The 20957-nt window shown below is 38.0% G+C and overlaps 2 protein-coding genes, 1 long non-coding RNA gene and 1 pseudogene across 4 annotated transcripts; 3 read left to right on the forward strand and 1 right to left on the reverse strand.

Moving 5' to 3' along the window:
- Positions 1 to 1318: 1318 nt before the first annotated feature.
- On the forward strand, positions 1319 to 9990 carry LOC133746360 (pleiotropic drug resistance protein 1-like). 2 transcript variants are annotated; one of them, XM_062174541.1, is made up of 23 exons: positions 1319 to 1728; positions 1816 to 1932; positions 2181 to 2273; positions 2369 to 2456; positions 2567 to 2726; positions 3267 to 3343; positions 3575 to 3628; positions 3756 to 3846; positions 3961 to 4262; positions 4409 to 4690; positions 4932 to 5248; positions 5387 to 5547; positions 5694 to 5797; positions 5886 to 6042; positions 6130 to 6290; positions 6661 to 6993; positions 7108 to 7398; positions 7492 to 7575; positions 7648 to 7781; positions 7859 to 8086; positions 8197 to 8368; positions 9312 to 9566; positions 9684 to 9990. In XM_062174541.1, the coding sequence occupies exons 1-23, from the start codon at positions 1418 to 1420 to the stop codon at positions 9939 to 9941; spliced, it is 4230 nt and encodes a 1409-aa protein (XP_062030525.1). In that variant the 5' UTR covers positions 1319 to 1417; the 3' UTR covers positions 9942 to 9990. The 2 variants fall into 2 exon arrangements, with proteins under 2 accessions (XP_062030525.1, XP_062030524.1); XM_062174540.1 differs by lacking the exons at positions 1319 to 1728; positions 1816 to 1932 and adding an exon at positions 2070 to 2088 and having other exon boundaries at positions 2185 to 2273.
- Positions 9991 to 10771: 781 nt separating this feature from the next.
- Positions 10772 to 11798, forward strand: LOC133746368 (uncharacterized). Its single transcript, XM_062174546.1, has 2 exons — positions 10772 to 11057; positions 11164 to 11798. Exons 1-2 carry the CDS (start codon positions 10941 to 10943, stop codon positions 11578 to 11580), a joined length of 534 nt encoding a protein of 177 aa, XP_062030530.1. The 5' UTR covers positions 10772 to 10940; the 3' UTR covers positions 11581 to 11798.
- A 6769-nt stretch (positions 11799 to 18567) lies between these two features.
- On the reverse strand, positions 18568 to 20748 carry LOC133746369 (uncharacterized). The gene is made up of 2 exons (XR_009864095.1): positions 20264 to 20748; positions 18568 to 19237 (listed from the first exon to the last, which is right to left on the reverse strand). It is a non-coding gene; the product is annotated as an uncharacterized LOC133746369 (long non-coding RNA).
- LOC133746367 (flavonoid 3'-monooxygenase CYP75B137-like) overlaps positions 20640 to 20957 on the forward strand; it is a 5089-nt pseudogene continuing 4771 nt past the window's right edge.

Genomic DNA, 20957 nt, shown 5'->3' on the forward strand with positions numbered 1-20957 from the left:
CTGAGCGTAATGGCTTCCAAGAAATTCAATTCCAAGAGTTATTGGATTAGATCGAAACAATGACGTAAGTGGTCGATCATAAAATCTCTACAAACTCTAAGTTTGGAGATCTCAACAAGCTCCAAGCTTGGAGTGAGCACGAACCCCCACAGTTCAGCTTAATTTGGTCTCCCCTTTGATGAAGAAAGGGGGGTAGAAGAAGGGAGTTTGCAAGTCCTCGAGAAAAAATGAATAAAAACTCGAAAACGGGAACTTTTAGTAAAAATTACCTCGAAATAGGTCGCCGGAAAATTTGACTGAAAAAAATGGCCGAAGCTGATGTGGCACCGAACTGCTGACGTGGCTACTGACATGGCAGTGGGCTTGCTTCTGGGCTGCGTCAGTGGGCCTGTTTCTGGGCTACGTCAGTGGGCCTTCTTCTGGGCTTCTTTCTTTCTTCTTCTGGGCTGGGCCGCCTGCTTCTTTCTTCTCTTTTTTTTTTTTTTCTTTTTCTTCTCTCTGCCGGTTCAAGGTGCAGCCTGTACTTCTGGCCGGTTCAAGGACTAAACGGCCTGTTCCGGGAAAGAGGATTCCGGTTCCTGGAATCTGGAATTAAGGCGCGCTGGTGGTGAAAGATGGTTGTCGGAGGTGGACTGGAAAAAGTCAAACCGAGCAGGGGATATTCTGCTTCTTCTGGAGGCCTGTTCGGTGTTTTTCCTGCCGATTCTGGGTGTGGCGCCGCCGGTTCTGGACTCCTGGGATTTGGGGCTTCAAGGTGGGCGGCGGAGGTTTCTGGGATTTGAAGGCTACGAATTTAGGGTTTCAGGGTTAGAGCTTCGTGCTGATAACGTGTTTAAGGAAAACTGAATTGGGAGAGAATTGAGTCGTGCTTTCATTGATAATAGGGGCCTCTTTATATAGATGATTGCAAGACATAGAATCAGAATCGGATATCTATGAATATCTCTAATTCAAAACCCTATTACAACTAGGTCAAGAAACCTAAAGTTTGGGCCAGACACATATTCTGGATTTACTTGAACAGGGACAAAGAAGTACCAAATTTGTTCAGAAGGGTCTACAATAAACTTAAGCTTGTCCAGATCAAAACAGACGAGCTAAAGTTTAGACCATTGGATTCTAATAGAGCCATGTGTCGCAATCTTATCAAAAGCTTAGCCAGGTAGGTTAGGAGAAAACAGAGCTTGCTTAGGGAGGAGTACCTTTACTGTTTGCTCACTGTCAAAACTCAAAATTAACCTTTAATTTTTTCTTTTAAAAAAATAATAATTCTTGGTTGTTTTCATGTAGATTTGGCCATTTGGGCAGGAAACTTCTTCTCTGTTTCTCGCATCAAAAAAAAGAAAAACTTCTCTGTTTCTAAGGTTCTTTTCCTGATACTGCTACTGGCTTTTTCTTTCATAGCATCCATTCAGCTATGAACGTCATGATCAGCCAAGAACAAGAAGAAGAGCCAGTCTCCGAGCCTCCTTCCGGTGAAAAGGCCGATAAGGAGTCGAGTCAGACAATGACGACATGGGGTGCCATTGAGAGACTGCCTACGTATTCACGCACAAGGAGAGGCATTCTACTCGGGCAAGGTCAAGAGGAGGACGGTGAAAGCAGAGAGATTGATGTAAAGAAAAATCTTGGACTACCAGAGAGGAAGACTTTGTTGGAGAGGCTAGTGAAGATTGTTGAGCAAGATAATGACAAGTTCTTGCTCAAGATCAAGGACCGCATGAATAGGTAATTGATTAACTATAATGAATGCTGTATGTTTTTGAGGAAATTTGGATTATAACTTTTAATCTTTAATATTCGAAATGCACGCAGAGTTGGACTTGAATTTCCAACAACTGAAGTGCGGTTCGAGCATTTAAATGTTGAAGCAGAAGCTTATGTAGGAAGCAGGGCATCATCTACAATGTTCAACTTCTCTATTAATATTTTTTTTTTTTTTTTTTTTTTTTTTTTTTTTTTTTTAAAAAAACCCCATCCCATTCCCACCCTTGATGGGGCTCGAACTCTTGACCTCTTATATATGAGACCAAAGCCTTACCACCCCACCAAACACACACACCCAACTTCTCTATTAATATGTTAGAGGTACCATTTCTTAGATCAAGTTTATATGTCTTATGGATTCATGCTTTTATATGATGTAACTTAATAATTCACCTTAGTTTTTCTCTTTAAAATAAGGGGTTCCTGAATTATTTTCACATTCTTCCAAGTAGAAAGAGACCATTTACAATCCTCCATGATGTAAGTGGGATTATCAAGCCAAGAAGGTAACTAGACATTTACTACTTCAAACATATATACTCTTCGAACGGCACACTTCTCATGCATATGAATTGCTGGTCTGTCTGATTTCTTTCTGCAGAATGACGCTTCTTTTAGGGCCCCCTGGCTCTGGAAAGACGACATTACTATTGGCCTTGGCTGGAAAACTTGGTAAAGCCAATCTAAAAGTAAGGAGATCAGTATTCTTATGCCTTAGAATTTTGAATCTTGATTTCTATTGCTTAATTTACAATATGTCACTATTTAATGTGGTGTAATCGCTTATGAATGACATTAGTTTTCGGGGAGAGTTATATACAATGGAATTGAGATGGATGAGTTTGTATCAGAGAGGACATCAGCCTATGTTAGTCAACATGATCTCCACATACCAGAATTGACAGTGAGAGAAACACTGGCTTTTGCAGCTAGATGTCAAGGTGTTGGACCACGTTATGGTACGTACGTCTGTTAAAACACCCTAAAATTAAGGTCGCATATATAGATATATATATATATATATATATATATACACATATTCTGAAGAGGATGTCTGCACTGTCGCTAAAGTGCGGACGTCGACGCTACAGCTCTGCTTAGGCTGCGACGGCGCTGCACCGCTTGCCGGACGGAGGCTAGGGGTCAGACGGACCAGTCTGCAGTCGGGTGGAGTTGTCGGTGACGTGGTTGCAGCGCTGCTCAGAACCTTGCAGTTGCAGGTGAGGTCGCTGCCCAGAATCATTCAATCTCGATCTCCTCTGACCTCGATCGCAGCACAAAAGCGGTCTGGGATGCCTCCGTTCGGCAAGCCCCGCGTCACCGCCTGAAACGCTGCAGAAGCATCGACGTCCGCACTTTAGCGAAGTGCAGACGTCTGCTCCAGAACCCGCCTGTATTTACCTATATATATATATATATATAATCTAGCTAGGTTTCATAATTTTGATTTAGAGAATCCGAATTAAGTTATTTTTTCATTTGCATTTTGGAAACTTCAGAAATGTTGGTGGAATTACTAAGGAGAGAAAAGGCTGCAAATATTATGCCAGATCTTGATCTTGATCTGTACATGAAGGTATGAGAACATCTGTATAGGAAAGAATATCATAAAGCTATGTTTCATAATTCTAATTAATGCTACAATACATAAACCAGAACAACCTTAAAATTTTTACATCTTCGGCAATTGATGTGGAACTGTATCCTTCATGTTGTTTATCATTTGCACCCTCTCTAAACCTTGCTTTTTGTACTTGTTCTTGAAGTAGCATTCAAACACCAAAATGGCTTCTTAAACTTTTTGCAGGCAGCAGCACTAGAAGGACAGGAAACTAATATTGTTACAGACTTTATTCTCAAGGTACTGATATGTACCCTTCGTTTAAGTTAATTATGTGCCTTGTGCAAAGATACCAACTAGAACCACACAATTTCTGTTTCGATCAGTAAAAGAAAATTTGCTAACTTTTGCTAATAAACTTATCCAGGTTTTGGGACTCGAAGATTGTGCTGAAATTATGGTAGGAGATGAAATGACCAGAGGTATCTCTGGTGGACAAAAAAAGCGACTCACCACAGGTAGTGCATATATAGGTCTTCCCCACCTCTCTTTTTCAATTTCCGAAAGTGTCACCTGGTAGTTTAACTGTGGCTGATTCTTATATAAAAAAAATGGCCGATATATAATTGCAGGGGAGATGCTGGTTGGACCAGAAAGAGTACTTCTTATGGATGAGATATCAAACGGGCTGGACAGTTCAACAACATTGCAAATAGTGAAATCGCTACAACAATACGTCCACATCCTCAACGGAACTGCATTAATCGCTCTACTGCAGCCAGCACCAGAGACTTATGATCTCTTCGATGATATAATTCTCCTTTCGGATGGCTACATTGTGTATCAAGGTCCCCGTGAGAATGTTCTTGAGTTCTTTGAGTACATGGGCTTCAAATGTCCAGAGCGGAAAGGAGTTGCTGATTTCCTACAAGAGGTACCTTAACACACGCACACGCACACACACACACACACACATATATATATAATGACATCTCCTCCCTCTGTTTCAACCTTTTGTTTTCCACAGAGATTGGACATATATAGTACAGCTTCTTATTAGCTATTCTAATTCAATTATAGGTGACATCAAGAAAAGATCAAGAGCAATACTGGGCTCATATGGATAGGCCTTATAGCTTTGTAACAACCAAAGAATTTTCTGAAGCAATGCAGTTATTTCACATTGGTAGAAAACTTGGTGATGAGCTTTCTATTCCATTTAACAAGTCAGAAGGCTGCCCTGCTGCTTTGTCAACTAAAAAATATGGTGTTAGTAAGAAGGAATTGTTCAAAGCTTGTATGGCTAGACAAATTTTGCTTACAAAGAGGAATTCATTTGTCTACATTTTCAAATTGGTGCAGGTGAGAAGTAGTGAATATTACTAGTTAGCATTGGACTTTTTGCAGGTGTAGATTAAAATGAAAATCTCATAATGTTCATTGTTCTAATATCTTAAGAAAACTGGTCAGGCGATTCCATACTGTAAAGTGAAATTTTGGATTGTTAACCAACAGTTGGTGCAAAATCAAATTGAACATTTGTTCATCTTTTATTTTAGTGAAATATAAAGTAAATGAAATACTACTATTGTTTTGGTTTCAGCTTATTCTAGTTGCTGTTACAACAATGACACTATTTTTTCATACTGAGATGGAGCGAAACACAGTTGCAGATGGTAGGATTTATATGGGAGCTTTATTCTATACGCTACTCGCAATTATGCTTAATGGGTTTGCAGAGCTTCATATGACAGTCACTAGACTGCCTGTGTTTTTCAAGCAAAGGGACCATCTGTTCTATCCTGCTTGGGCATACTCTTTACCCCCATGGCTGATAAGGATCCCTATAACTTTTGTGGACGTTTTCATCTGGGTGATCATTACTTACTACAGTGTAGGTTATGATCCGAGCGTTGAAAGGTAATTAAAAATTGAAACATGCATTTCAGAAATTGCATTTAAAAGTTCAGGATCAGCTCAGGTTAGTTTTATTTGGTCATGCAGATCAAGTTAATTGGTTATCAAATATAATTATAAAAATTTGTTGACGTGTAACAGGTTTTTCAAACAGTTCCTTCTACTGCTGTGTATTAGCCAGATGGCAAATGGAGTGTTTCGATTGATAGGGGCACTAGGAAGGAACATAACTATTGCAAATACATTTGCATTTGGTACTTTACTTGTCATTCTTGGTCTGTGTGGCTTTATCATATCAAAAGGTAAACCTTGGTAAAGACTAATCTAATCTGAGAAATCATAACAGTACTTTTATGTATTATTGTGGTGGACTTAATTAAATTCTGATGGTAAGTTAAACTCGCGTCTTTTTGCTTTTTACTAATTTCTTTTAATATTTTTTATTCAGAGGATTTGAAGAAATGGTTGTTGTGGGGATATTGGCTCTCACCAATCACGTATGGACTGAATGCCATTGCTGTCAATGAATTTCTCGGAAAAAGTTGGAGACATGTATGCAAGGATAATTTTTCATGATTGTGAAAGTAGGTGAAAATCTTCAGAAAAATGTTAATTTACATGCTTGGAAATTGTACTGCAGGTTCCTGCCAACTCAACAGAAGCATTAGGAGTTATGATCTTGAAGTATCAAGGCATATTCCCAGAGGCACGCTTCTACTGGATTGGATTAGTAGTTTTGATTGGATTTATTCTTCTGCTGAATTTCCTTTTCACCTTGGCACTTCAGTATCTTGATCGTAAGTACCTAGGCATATTATCTTCTGTCTACACATGGACAGTAGCATTGTTATGTTTTAACAATCCTAACAATTTCCTGGATGCAGCACTAGAGATGCCCCAAGCAGTACTATCCAATGAGGCATCCTCTACAACAGAGGATAGCAGAGTTGCAAGCAATCCTACTATGCAGCATGGCATGGTTCTTCCATTTGAACCCCTTTCAATTACTTTCGAGGAAATCAGATATGCTGTTGATATGCCTGAGGTATCTTCAACTCTTTGTAAAGGGAATATAGTATTATTGCTATATTTCATTAACTAAAATTTTTGGTGACTGAAAAGGAACTTGAACTACATATATATGCACTCTGTATTAAATTATTAATATTACCATCAAAGCACAATATCAAATATGTTATTGTAGAACTCCTAGGTTGGAATATATGTACCTTTCATAATAATTGATCCAATTACAAAAGATGAACGCAATCTTTTTTTTTTCTTTTTAAAAAGAGGATCAAAGGATTTCACTCCTACCTCCATAGTGACTCGAACCCATGACTTCGTCATTAGGTAGTGGGTAAGATGAACGCAATCAATGCATTTTCATCCTTCACATAAATATGTGCTTGCAGGAAATGAAAGATCAAAGCCAAACTCGAGATCGGCTAGAACTTCTGAAGGGTGTGAGTGGTGCTTTTAGGCCTGGAGTTCTAACAGCTTTGATGGGTGTTAGTGGTGCTGGGAAAACCACTCTCATGGATGTCTTGGCAGGAAGGAAGACAAGTGGATATATTGAGGGGAGGATCACCTTATCTGGATATGCAAAAAGGCAAGAAACATTTGCTCGCATATCAGGATACTGTGAGCAAACAGATATACACTCCCCTCATGTCACAGTTTACGAGTCTTTGGTTTACTCTGCATGGCTCCGGTTGCCCCGGGAGGTTGATTCCCCAACCAGAAAGGTATACCTATCCTTCTTTTATGTGAAGGCTTGTCTTTAGGCTGATATTTTCTTTAATTGTGGATTATGTTTAGTCAAGTCTTGTTGACCATATCTATGCTTTAATGATTTGCAGATGTTTATTGAGGAAGTCATGGAGCTTGTAGAAATGACCTCAATAAGTGACAGACTTGTTGGATTGCCAGGAGTGAATGGTCTCTCAACTGAACAACGCAAAAGGATAACAATTGCAGTAGAGCTTGTTGCCAACCCCTCGATAATATTTATGGATGAGCCGACTTCTGGCCTTGATGCTAGGGCAGCAGCAATTGTAATGAGAACGGTGAGGAATACAGTGGACACCGGGAGAACTGTAGTCTGTACCATCCACCAACCAAGCATTGATATATTTGATGCTTTTGATGAGGTGAGATACTATTAGTATTATATAGTACCTAACATTTTGGATATACTATTAATTTAATGTTACAAGATTTAAAAATTTGATATGCTACTGCAGATGTTGCTTCTGAAACAAGGAGGCGAAGAAATATATGTTGGCCCTTTAGGCCACCATTCTTCCCAGATGATTGAATACTTTGAGGTTAGGCGTATAATACACTAAATATATTATCTGCCATTCTTGACTCAACTACTAACATTGATGAGATTTTAGGAGATTGGTGGAGTTTCTAAAATCAAGGATGGTTACAATCCAGCAACCTGGATGTTGGAGGTTACTTCTCCAGCACAAGAAGCATCTCTTGGGGTTGATTTTGCCAACATATACAAGAATTCAGAAATATATAGGCAAGATATCCATAAAAATTCATGTAATAATGCTATTCTTGTGTTTCAACTACTAATTTCTATATCTGAATGATTAGGACAAATAAGGCATTGATAAAGGAACTAAGTACTCCTGCACCAAATTCAAAGGACTTGTACTTCCCAACAAAATATTCACAGTCTTTCTTTACCCAGTGTCTAGCTTGCCTATGGAAACAGAGTGTATCATATTGGCGAAACCCTCAATACACTGCAGTGAGACTTCTTTTCACAGCTATGATGGCCGGACTACTTGGGTCATTTTTTTGGGATCTTGGCTCCAAAAGGTATATATTGTAACATACTTATGAGATACCAGTATTTCCTAAAGTTGTGATGCAATGAATGTAAAACTTAATGTGCAAGATTGACGCTCATCATTTCATGGTCCTTCCAGACAAAAGCAAATAGATCTCTTTTGTGCGATGGGTTCTATGTATGCTGCTGTGCTCTTTATTGGTATACAAAATTCCTTGTCAGTGCAGCCAATCGTAGGTGTTGAGAGGTTGGTCTTTTACAGAGAAACAGCTGCTGGAATGTACTCAGCTTTTCCATTTGCCTTTGGACAGGTATAGTATTCGTTACTGAGTTTCTCAATCTATAAAGATCAAAGTTAGATCAATCCATTAGCCTGTCCTATATGTTGGGTTTTATGCCTATCCCTGCTTGGTGGAGATATTTTGCATGGCATGAATGCATGGTATTAATTGACTGTGCATTCAAGGTGACAACTTATGCATGGAAAATTGGTGCATGGTCAAGTGCATGCATTGGGTATAAATGTATGGTTAAGTTGATGCACTGGGAAGAAATGCATAGTTAAATTCATGTTTTGACCTTTTTAGTCTTCCTATAGGGAGTTAATGTGGGAGATAGGTAGTTGATTCATGTATGAACATTGATGAAGTGAGTCTATAGACTTCTATCAATGGTATAAATAGATGAAGCTTGTGTGGAGGCAAGCAAGGAGAGGTCTAGAGCAACTATAAGAGTCTTCGTGTATAGAAGCAAAGTGAGTTGTGTTCAAGAGTGTGAATAGCTCATGGGTAGAGTGATCTTCTAGGTTGAGAGAGGGTGTACAAGGGGTATCCTATTGGATACAAGGGCTTGGGTTGGACATAAACTTGAGCGGTGTAATCTTGTACTTGTGTAATTCTCTCATTAGTGAAGGTGAAACTCTCAAGGACGTAGGCAAGGATATTGGCCGAACCTAGCTCGTTAAATCTTGTTGTCTTCTTTTCTTGGTTATTTCTTCTTTCTATCTCTATTTCTCATACTGGCGTGGCAGAGGGATTAAATTCCCTAACACTATATATCTGCACGTTAGGGAAAGTGTTGGTTTCATATATACACTTCGCACTAATAAATTATTTCTCAGCACCACTTCCATTTTTTGGTCAGAAACAAATGGTCGTCTATAACAATTTACACTGTATATTTGTCCTCTACATTTCTTGTACATGAATCTAGACCACCCAAATTTGACAAAGATGAAAATTTTAATTTCTGCAGGCTATCATTGAGATCCCATACACTTTGATCCAGACTATTATATATGGGGTTATAGTATACCCCATGGTCGGATTTGATTGGACAGTCAGCAAGTTCTTTTGTTATCTCTTGTTCATGTACCTCACCTTCTTATACTTCACCTTCCATGGCATGATGATTGTGGCCATTACTCCCAACAACACCATCTCTGCTGTAGTTTCGTCTGCCTTCTATCCATTATGGAATGTTATTTCAGGATATCTCATTCCCAAAACAGTTAGTGCATATATATAAACATGTGTGTGTGTGTATTAACTATTAATCACTATATACGCATGTTTGTTTATCAATCTGATGGTACATACTCACTTTAGTTCTATTTGGCGGTGACAGAGAATTCCAATATGGTGGAGATGGTTCTATTGGGTCAGCCCGACCTCTTGGAGCTTGTATGGATTGTTTTCTTCACAGTTTGGAGGACTCAAGGACACACTTGATTCTGGTGAAACTGTAGATCATTTTATGAGGACATATTTTGGATATAGTAAAGACTTTCTAGGTGTTGTTGTAGCTGTGCTTGTTGGGTTTTCAGCGTTCTTTGTTTTCATCTTTGCTTTTGCAATCAAGAAACTAAACTTCCAAAAGAGATGAATCATCGTACATGCATGTATATGTGAATAATGAAATATGATATACTAGTCCCATTATTAGTCTCTCCTTTTGATCCCGATCTGTTATCTTGCTGAAATCAATAGTTATATATATGTGACATGTCCTACAAAAGGTATCATATCATAGAATATACACATATCAAAGGATGCTTTTGATGATTTGAACTTCTGTTAGGTCCACAAAAATTTGTAATATTTGTGTTTATCTTTCATGACAAGTAAAATTATGATGAAATGATGCATGACAAAGTAAAACAGGTTTTAATTTGGTCTATGGATGGAGACAAATGTTCTCCTCAAAGAGGGGCTTTGCAATGTGCAAGTCAAATTGAGAGCATCTCTAACGGCTTTGATGAATTTTTGTGATTTTTTGTGAATTTTTTTTTTTTTTTTTTTTTTTTTTTTGACTTTGGACGACAATTCTTTTCCTACCTCACTCTTGATGTTGAGAATTTGAACCTATGACCTCCATTGTGTTAGTTAGGCTAGCTAATCAACCAGTCACGACTCACCAACGAGAGGCGAGAGTTATATGTCAGGTAATTACTATAGGCATTACATAAATTTAGATCCTAATCTAAACAATTTGCAATCAATTATATATAATGAAGATAGGCGATAAGATCAAGCAATTAGAATATATGGTGAATGTAGACATAGTTGACTTAGAGAGGATTGATGAGGTGGTTTAACAGTAATTTAAACCATTAATTTGATCATTGAATTTAGAATTAACAGACTAATACGTTTCGATAGTGATACAAAACTACATTTCGCTAATGATAAAACTCTTCTTGACGTTCAAAACTTTCGAACGATGTAAGCATGCTCACGAGACTGATGATCAAAGAAACATATTGCTAAAACTCTATGATGTGGTTTTTAGTAAAATTGATTTAAATCCATTTTAGCCAACTTGGACCTAGCTCTACTAAGGTTTACTCGACCACGGCGGCAGCGATCGACAAAACTCTCCAAAATGACCTACAATGGTGAATGTCCAACTAGAAAGGTGGGGCTCTTCCCCATTCTCTTCTCTGTTTGGTCTAGAGGCAGCGGTGATAGAGCTTCTATCTGTCGTGTTCCTGTGTCTGTGGTATTTTGCCTCTTCCTTGGTTTGGTGGTGACGGGCTTTGGAGATAAAAGCTTTTGGGAGCAAAGGGGAATCTCTAACTTATCAGAGGTTTATGTCTTTGATTCAGGAGATGGGACCGGAAAGTGGATCTATGACTGCATCAGTGGTACGATGCAACTTCGATCAGACTCCTTTCTTGGGCTTGCGGCGGTTCTATGGCAGTAGTGCTTCGCTGGTGGATGAGGTGTCGCTGTTCTTCTGGGCTCGAGATTGGGGTGTTGGGGATGGTACTGACACTCGTGGTGGTAGTGACGCACTTTGCTGCGGCGGCCAGAAGCTTGTGGTGGAGGAGGATCGAGGGACACCTGGTCGGCTGGTCGGGGTGCTTCTATCTCCATATGGTGCCGGTCTTCTTCGGTGGCAGCGGGAGTTGTTGACATCGGCAATCTGCAGTCCTCTGTTTGGTTGCAGTGGGGTGCCCTTGGGCTGGTGCTTACTGGTGGGCCTGTTGGGCTTGCATAATTTTAGAGGGGATGCAAGGTGACTTGTCATATTCCATTCTTAGGTTTTAGTTTTTTATCAGGTCGCAAAGATCATATTCTCTGAGGATTCATTTTACTATTTGCTTTGGAGGATTTTGATATTTGTTTGGAATAAAGGTGCGTTAATTTCCTAAGAGGTGGGTGTACTGGGGGTGTCCTGAGTCTTATTATTATTCTATAATAGGTGTTTAGGGTTCCCTAAGGAATGATTCTTTCTGTCGATTTCATAGGGGTGTTCGTTTTCATACTGCTTGCTGAAGCTATATAATGAACTGACCTTTTTTCATCAAAAAAAGAATTAACAAACTGACAATATAACATATTATATGTTCCGTCAAAGTAACATATGAAACCCGGCTGGTTACACTCCTCTAACACTTTTTAAAGCTTAGAAAGTTTCGGAATGTTATGTGTATAATTGGTAACTGAAAATTTCAAGGTCTATGGGCCTGTGCAGGTACCAAACATTTATTGACTGATCCTCAATAATTAGCACATGAGCTTTGTCTGAGGGTGGTTGATTTGATTCAGCCCCTTAAAATGAAAGACAGAAAGGAAACCTAGTAGGCCTAAGCAAGGTTTTAAATATCTACGATATTTCCGATATCTCCTTTTTTCGACGGACCGATATATCTAGGGGGGTAAATATCTTATCTTTCACTGTTTCTGCGAAATTTCTCCGACATTGTCAAATATCCCCGATATATTAGATATTTGTGATATATCCCCGATAAAGTGAAGAAATATCTGTAAATTTTGAGGTAAAAATAAAAAAAAAACTCAATAATTCTCTAAATGAAAATCTGTGTGAAGAGAGATCTCCTAAAGGAAAATCTTAGTGAGGAGAAATCCCCTCAAGGTGAATCTAGGTGAGTAGAAAATTCCCTCAAGGCGAATCTAGGTGAGGAAAAAAATCCCCTCAAGGCGAATCTAGGTGAGGAGAATTGGATAAATACCCTCAAGGCGATTTTGGGTGAGAAGTAATTCTCTAAAAGTCTAAATGCAAATCTGTGTGAGGAGAGATTTGGTACTGTGTAGTCTGTGACTATTTCTGTAACTCTATATGTAGTTTGTAACTCTGTAGTTGAATAATAGAAAGAAGATAAAGCCATAAAGGTTCAATTATTCAAATGAGGCCAAATGACATTGCAGAAGGAAGTCAAGGAACCATATATGGATGACATGATGAGAAGAGAGTGCAGAGTACGAAGTATTAAATTTTGGCTATGCATCTTGAAAAAGTGAGGAATAACGAAGCTACTGTGTAGTCTGTGTCTTAAACCTGAAATTTTTTTTCGGAAGTTGTCTTTTGTTTTAGTGGATCAACATAATTAAAAATAGAAAGTGATATATATGATATGAAGCAAACTACGGACGGTTAAATAGTTAAATGTAATTCATCTTTTTTATTGATTTTATTTTATTAAGTGCAATGTTTATAAAACTATACAAAGGGCCCCAAATTGATCAGGGAAGGAAATTTCCTACCAATTTCCCGTAGAAATTATTGGTGGAAGACTTGAATAATAATTTGGTCGTCAAGTTACTCTTTCTTGGTTGGTGATGATGCTTAGTTTGTCCTCTATTGTTAGTTGGCGAGTTCCTCCACCTGAGAGGCATTATTATTACTCACAATGTGAGTGTATAGTCTGTAGTTGAATAGTATAAAGAAGCTAAAAGTTCAAATGCTAAAGTAACTATCAAATGGAATAGGTGAATAACATGCATAAAGATACTCAGAGCAGGCTACTGTGTAGTCTATTAGTGTATAGTCTATAGTTAAATAGTATAAAGAAGCTAAAAGTTCAAATGCTAAAGTAACTATCAAATGGAATAGGTGAATAACATGCGTAAAGAGACTCAGAGCAAGCCGCTCAATTATTCAAAAGTGGCCAAGTTCAATTATTTGAAAAGAGACCAAGTTCAATTATTTCAAAAGAGGTTGACTGGCTGAGTGAGTTTGCAGAAGAAACAATATATTAATAAAAAATAGAGTGACTATGCATTTGAAGAAGTGATCGAGGAATCTATATAAGAGTTTATCATATACTTCATGCCACCCAAGATGAAGACCACAGAGTGAGAACACCTGGTCATGGTGCTCAAGAGAAGACCCGATATGGGGGGAGGACTAGACACTACTAGAATTATGTTATTAGACATCGCATGTTTTAAATCGGTCAGACTTGCCCACGATGTAAAAAAGTAATCTAACATCGTTTTACGAAAATACCAATTTAAATGTATATTATTAACATCGGTTCTTAAAATGACTGGTGTTAAAAATTTTGTTCGAAAATTTGCGGGAACCTATTTTTGCAAAAAGCGCCAAGTTTTTAAGTGAAATGAAGAAGCGGGTACTAAAACTCAAAACTTTCACACTTAGAAAAAAATTGCGCCCGACCCCAAAACTGAAACAGATCGAAAACCCTAATGCTACTCTCGCTCGACTCCTTCATTCTGAACTCACCCCAAACAGATCTCCTCCCAAACTCGACCTCCATTCTCAACCCGACCCCAAACTTGACCTCCTCCTCCATTCTCTAGCTCAGACCCGGACCCAGCCTCCTCCGCCTTTCTCCGCATCCGCCTCCGCCTCCGACCCCAACCCTAACCCCCTCCTCCTTTCTCCTTCTTCGTCTCAGAAACAATGAACGCGAAGAACACCCCCACAGAGACCACTGGTGAGTCTCGATTCCTGGGAACCATCTCCGCCTCATCGATTCGAAACCTCCACCCCAGATCCATCTCAACCAAGCACGGAAAATCCTTCTTCAGCCCAAAAATTGCAACACCAAATGCTGAAAAAGCCCCTTTCACCTAACCCTTACATCCAAGCTGACCACGATTCAGCTTTCGCTACCAAGCCGCTACCAGTACCGTTCGATTTGCCCAAATCTCCGACCTCTGCCGCTCAGAACATTCCGGTGAAGGTACTTAAGAAATGGAGTAGCTTATTTACTACTTTATGTTCTGTAATTTGAAATTGGAGCGTGAATTTGGAAAGTTGAGTCTCGAAATTGTTTGATTTGCATAGTGAGATTGATGGATCTGAAAATCCCAGGTACATGTCTCTTGTTTTTCTACTTCATTTTGGTAAGTTGAAATGTAGAATGTAATCGGGTATCTGACATGTGTTCGTGACTGTTTGTTTGGGATGATTATTTGTCGGAGCAGGAGAACACTGAAGTGAAACAGTTTTAACTATCAGTTCGATCTGTTGCTCTTTTCTTAGAGGTACATATTTCGTTTTCTTATTTAAATTCTTTTGGAAACTATAGGGCAACATTTGGTCTCTTTGGTCTTTGTGTAGTAATGTCTGTTGTCGATTTCTTCTTTATCATATGTATATAATGAACAAATTAGAGATTTACTTGATTCAACCATGCGGAACCTTGATATTGTGGGGAGTTATGTGTTTTGATATTTGAACTTATGTTTTGATATTTGAAACTGGGAACACCGGACACCAGGGGATTGAAAATGCACCTGAAGTTTAACAGGTTGCATGAACTGATTTTTGAAATTTGATACAAATAGGTAGACCTGAGATTTTACTAAGTTGGTAGCCCTCATTTGAGCTTATAGCTACTAATGTTTTTTTTTTCCTCAAATAAGGTACTAATTTGTTTAGATGTTCTGATATTAATACCACTAGAATTGGAAATAGACCCGAGTATAAATCAGAGTTTGAACTTATTTGAATGAATTCCAATTGTGTTTTTGTTTTTGTGATTTAGGTTTGTTCCGTACTTCATTCAGCCTGGATGTTGATGTTGCATGATGAAGACTTGAAAGGATTACTAATTCAAAGAACACAGGTCTGCAATCCAGCTATTAGATTTCAATTGATGGGCAATTGTAGTTTCCGTTTAAAATTTGATTTGGGTATTGCTTAGCTTCATCTGGGATTGCTCGGTTTGCGATCGGAAGTGGTGTGGTGTTCTCCTGCAGTTTGTATTGTCTTGCATGTATGATTTGCTCATTGTTTTTTTTCATTTTCTGCAGAGTCATAGGTTGTGGACTGTTTAGTACAGTTTTTCATGATTGATCTCTGTCGAGTTGTTGGGTTGTGCGAGTTGTTTGAAGGTAAATATTTTCCTTTCCTGTGATGGATTTTGGATGTGGGATTGGTTTACAAATGGAAATTTCAGGTTTTACCATGTCATTTTAGTATCTTTATATTCTGCAAAGTTTGTTACTATCGAGTGTCGTTCTTGGCCTCTCATGGAATTTGAACAATGGTTCTCAGTGCTGCTATGCTATGCTTTCAATGCCTCTTTTTTCTTTTTTGGTTTTGCTTGATATTTGTATGAGGGTTTGTAAATGTTTATTTTGTTTGAACTTGACAGATCAAAGTTTCAAACTTTGCACTTATTAGTGCATTTATGACGGAGTTGGAAGCTGAACACCTGTTATCCAGGTTTATATGTGATCCTTTTATTGGAAATTCTACATGATTTTCAGATTATTTGAGTACTTATTTTATCAAGTGTTGCTGGACAGATTTCAGTCTAGATTGTGTTTAGATGCTCATCAATAATATCTACATTTGTAGGATTTTGATGTATGCTGCAGATAAGTGACACATGACCTTGTTTCTGCAATTTGTATGCAGAACGTTAGAGTCAACTAGCTGTCAGTCTGCTGATCAGGTGGAAGCAACAATAGTTAACAAAGGAGCCAGAGTAATATCCGAAGAATCAACCTGTTGGTGTTGTGCTTATGCGGGCGTGGCTAGCCAGAGATAGCCAATACATGGGAACCCTTGGAGAATCTCCAATCTGTCTCTGATGTTATAGAAGCATTTGAAAAAAGGTATTATTTTGTTTCTGTTTCTGTTTTACGTTCCAGTTACTTCCAAGTCTTTATATTGCTAGTGTTGGCCTCTATAGATAGTCCATAGGGTTTCCCCACTAATTATCTTCATTAGCTTGTTCACCCAATCACTGTGCCTTGTGTGTTGTTTATATATTTCTAGTGGGCGGTAAAGACGCGGAAATCATATAGCCAAAATCAAATTGACGAGGTGCGCATTGAAGTGGCTGATTATATACAGAGTTTGATGTAGGACTGTGACTGCCAAGATGTTTTTTGAGTAAGGCTAGCTAGTTTTGGCTTTGAAGCAAATCTTGGTGTGGAACTTTTGTACATTGTTGCTCATATGTTTCAGCTTTTGTAAGTTTAGGGGTTTATTTTCTGAATTATATTGAGTCATGAATTTGGAAAGAAAATTAATGGAAAGCCCCTAATTTTGGATGATGAGAAATGCAATTTTTTTCCCAGCAATAGCTAAATGCAAACTTTTCACATCATGCTTCTCAAAATGAAGTGAAGTATATTAAAGCATAATAAAACAGTAATGCTAAGGAAAACGAAGTCAGTTGAGAGATTAGAAATCAGTATCAAAAATGAAATCGATGTCCTATGATTATCAATATATCAAATTGTAACTCAAAACCGATGTAATCAAAACTACTGCACATCGATTTCTAATCACCAAACCGTAATCTATTATGAACATACAAATCACCTACCATGGAGCAAACCGATGTGTGGTCAAAAGGTGAACATCGGTTTTACGAACAAACAATACTCATGGGAACTAATGTCTACAAGTGTACTGGACATCGCTTCTGGAATAGAAATCAATGCAAATGTTCACGTAGGTATTGTTCGACATATACTTTATTAAGCATAAAATGTGAAAATATGAAGAATTAGACATACCTAACATACAAAAATATGATGATTATAACGATTATACATCGATTTGTTTTTTAGAATCGATGTTGGTTGTTGTCTGGGACATCGGTTAAAAACGCGCTTATACTGATGTCTATATCTTTCTCTACACCCACTAAGACATCGGTCGAAAATTAGTTTAACATCGGTTCTAGACTGATGTCTATGAACAAAATTCTAGTAGTGAGAGGTGCAACTGATGATCAAAGTACCCCATCTGATGTTTCTTCAATTGCCTTAAGTTTTGACTCTATCAGTTTAGGCACAGAGCGCAGTGGGATCTCAAATGAATCTCATGAAGGCAACAATCAATTTGGTTATGATGCTTTGGATATAATCAATATGGAGAAGTATATGATAAGTCATCTAGTTGGGTTCATCCTTATTATCCCCTTATAGAGGAAACAGTCGGCAGCTCTAAAGAGATCTATAACTATCATGTTCATCACTACAATTCGCACTATATGGGTCATATGTCTTGGTCTGATTATTGCATTTTCATAGACCAGCGAGCGGCTTTTCAACCGCCTAGAGTCTCTTTTTGGATGTAGATGAAGTTGACATTCATATGTATTTATATGTAGTTCCAAATTTCTAATAAATTGACTTTTTTCAAAAACGATATTTTCTTACCCTGTATCCCCGATATTTCCGATATCTCCTTTTTTCAAAGTATCGATAGATATGAAGATACCGATATTTAAAACCCTGGGCCTAAGTAATATATCTAGCCCTTATTTCTTTCATTGACTACTTCCTCAACTGTTACAGAAACTCTTATTTTCCAGTTCAATTCTGCAGGTATTGTCACCATCAACTTCATGATATACAATCCATCAATTATATGTGTGTGTGTGTATATTCCCATGTTAATTCGAAGACTGGGTTATGTTTGGTATAGCTGTGCTTTGAAGAAAAACTGGATTCTGCTTATTTATGAGAATAAGTGACTGAAAAGCAAAGCAGCTGAGTGTTTGGTAAACTGGCTTTTTATAAGTGCTGTCAGTGACAAAAGCAGTGGAAAATGTTTGATAAACTCAAACTGACTTGTGCTTTTTGTTTGTGGAATGACCAATTTAAACATGAAAGATTATTTTGCCTTGATTATTTGGTAATACAATGTTGTTCAAATGCTCTTGCTATCATTTTTAATCTTTATTATTTCCTTATAAATTTTTGATAACTTTCAATTTTTATAAATCATAGTGACCATATGATTAATATTGGACAATTTTAAAAATAACTTATACAAATATATTAGTAACATTAATAATAATTGATTTCTTATTGGCATCAAGTAACCACAAAAAATATCATAACATATTCAAATGTCCATGTTATTACGTGCACTCATCAAACTCTGAGTAATGCTATTTCTTATTGTTTCCATTTCTTGTGCACCATGACCATGATATTCTTCTACATCATCATCCATCTCTATCACACCGCTTGACCTATCACCCGAACTTTCTTCACTGCGGACAAAATTACTGTCTTTGCTATCAAATGTAGTCCAAGCTTTAGTACCTATGACAACAAGATACTAAATTGGCTGACCATTACAATGCTTATCTCCCCACACAAGACCCATGGCCACTTACATAACTCGAAAGGAAATGGGCCTCTTCGTGCTTTTATTGCATATAGAAGTTTTTCCTTTCAAATTTTAAATTAAATGCACCAGCTTCCCTGACATGCAAAAAATGAATGATCTAGCTTTACCTAATGGAAACCAAGTCGTCTAATGTATATTAGTACACAAAATACAAATCATGCTGCGGCAGACTGTTTGTCATCATGGTCTTCCAGATTTAAAGCTCGAAGCAGCTTTGGTCAGGATTCTGGAATCCCTCCAGGAAGATCAAACTCTAACAATTTTCCCCGACTGCGGTAGAACTCCTCCACAGGTTGACTCTGCAAGAACCACACTATATGAGATACTCGGATCATTAACTGAAACAAAATCCTAGAGACTTTTGTTATTATAGCACAGTAAGACTATGAGATCCTAAGTCCACAAATTTAGTGCTTCCTTATATAGCTCTAGTGACTTTGATGGCACAATTTAAAGGATGATTTATTAACATGTACTACAAAGAAAAAAACAAATATTCTAGTAGATAACAGTTGTATAATTTCAAATGTGGCCAGAGAAGGTGCGTATATGGATAGGCCGATTGTAAGTAATAATGAAAATGAATCAGCAAGACAAGAAATTTGAATGGTAAAGAGGTGTCTAAATTCTTGCATTGCAGTAGCATATATACATGACCAAAACTGGACTGCACATTCATTAAGCCTTGAATTATCACATTGTATGTTGCTATACCAACTGGTATAAAATGATCAAACCAGTTTCTGATAGACCTGTAAAGCTGTGCCAACAGAAGGAATAGAATTCCAATGTTCTATAATTTGATTCCAAATCTTCCTACTTTTTACAACCTATTAGCTTCTATCAACATTAATTTTCCATTTACCACAAAAACAAACAGCACACAAAAACAAGAGCAAGAATATCATCTGTCAACGAAATAGACTGATGTTCTCTCATTTAAATCTTGAAAATACAAGGTCAAATGTAAATTCTCAACAGAGAACACCTTATCTCAACGGCTCCCGTTCTACACAAACATTGTCCATTGCTTCTCCCTCACCCAATGCCTCTCAACTACCATTCAAATGTTCCTCATAAACTAAAATTGCCATTACTTTCAACACAAATAAATCAGCAAGAAAAACAAACACAGAAACTATCAAACAGTTGCATTAGAATCAGAGGTGGGAATTAATAGAAACTAATGAGAGCTGCAAACTTGCAAAGTAATCAAGTTGGGTGAGCTATTGTTGCGCTATAGGAAGCAGTGGGTCTCTATCATCAATGATTCAATTTTAGAAAAATCGGCAAATCATGGAATAGAAAAAGGAGAAATATTTTACCTCTAGCTTTCTTGCCAAAAGCCCAAAACTCTGAATAGCTGGTTCGTCGGAGATGACAAAAATTTGGGTGCAGAGTGATCAGAGTTTGCTCAGTTGCTTGATTGAGGCTTCAATTTCGAATTGGGGAAATCGTGATGTTGATAGGATTGAGGCTTCACAGATAGTTCATTAATCATTACTATAAGCCATGGCTTCTGCTTTTCAGTGGAAAAAGCCATGGCTTCTGTTAGAACTTAGAAGCCGGCTGAAGGAGGAGTTACCAAACGCTAAAGGGTGTAGCGCTTATAAGCGGATAAGCGGGGGAGCAAAAAAAGCCCCCCCCAAACGCAGCCATGGTCCTTTGCTTATAAGCACAGGAGCTTAAAAGCTCCCCCAAACGCAGCCAATTGGGCCTCATTATAAGAGAGACAGATTTTCATGTGGAGGGGTGAGGGGTCTCTCTAGAATCAATGAGTCCAGACTCTTCCATGTCCCTCCAACAACTTGCAATCTTCTATAGGATCACCTGGCACCAGGTATATATTGAGTTATTGGCCCATGCTTGCAGCCTATGGCCATGTGTATATGCAACAAATCTTGCCGTTTGTTTTTGCTATAATTATTTGCTGCTAACATTTTCTTCTTGATGCTTGCTGTGGTGGGGTGAAACAATTTTTTTGGCTTAATATGAAAGGGGGTTTCTTATCTCTTTTGT

Source organism: Rosa rugosa, chromosome 4 (genome assembly GCF_958449725.1).
Source record: "Rosa rugosa chromosome 4, drRosRugo1.1, whole genome shotgun sequence".
Taxonomy (NCBI): domain Eukaryota; kingdom Viridiplantae; phylum Streptophyta; class Magnoliopsida; order Rosales; family Rosaceae; genus Rosa; species Rosa rugosa.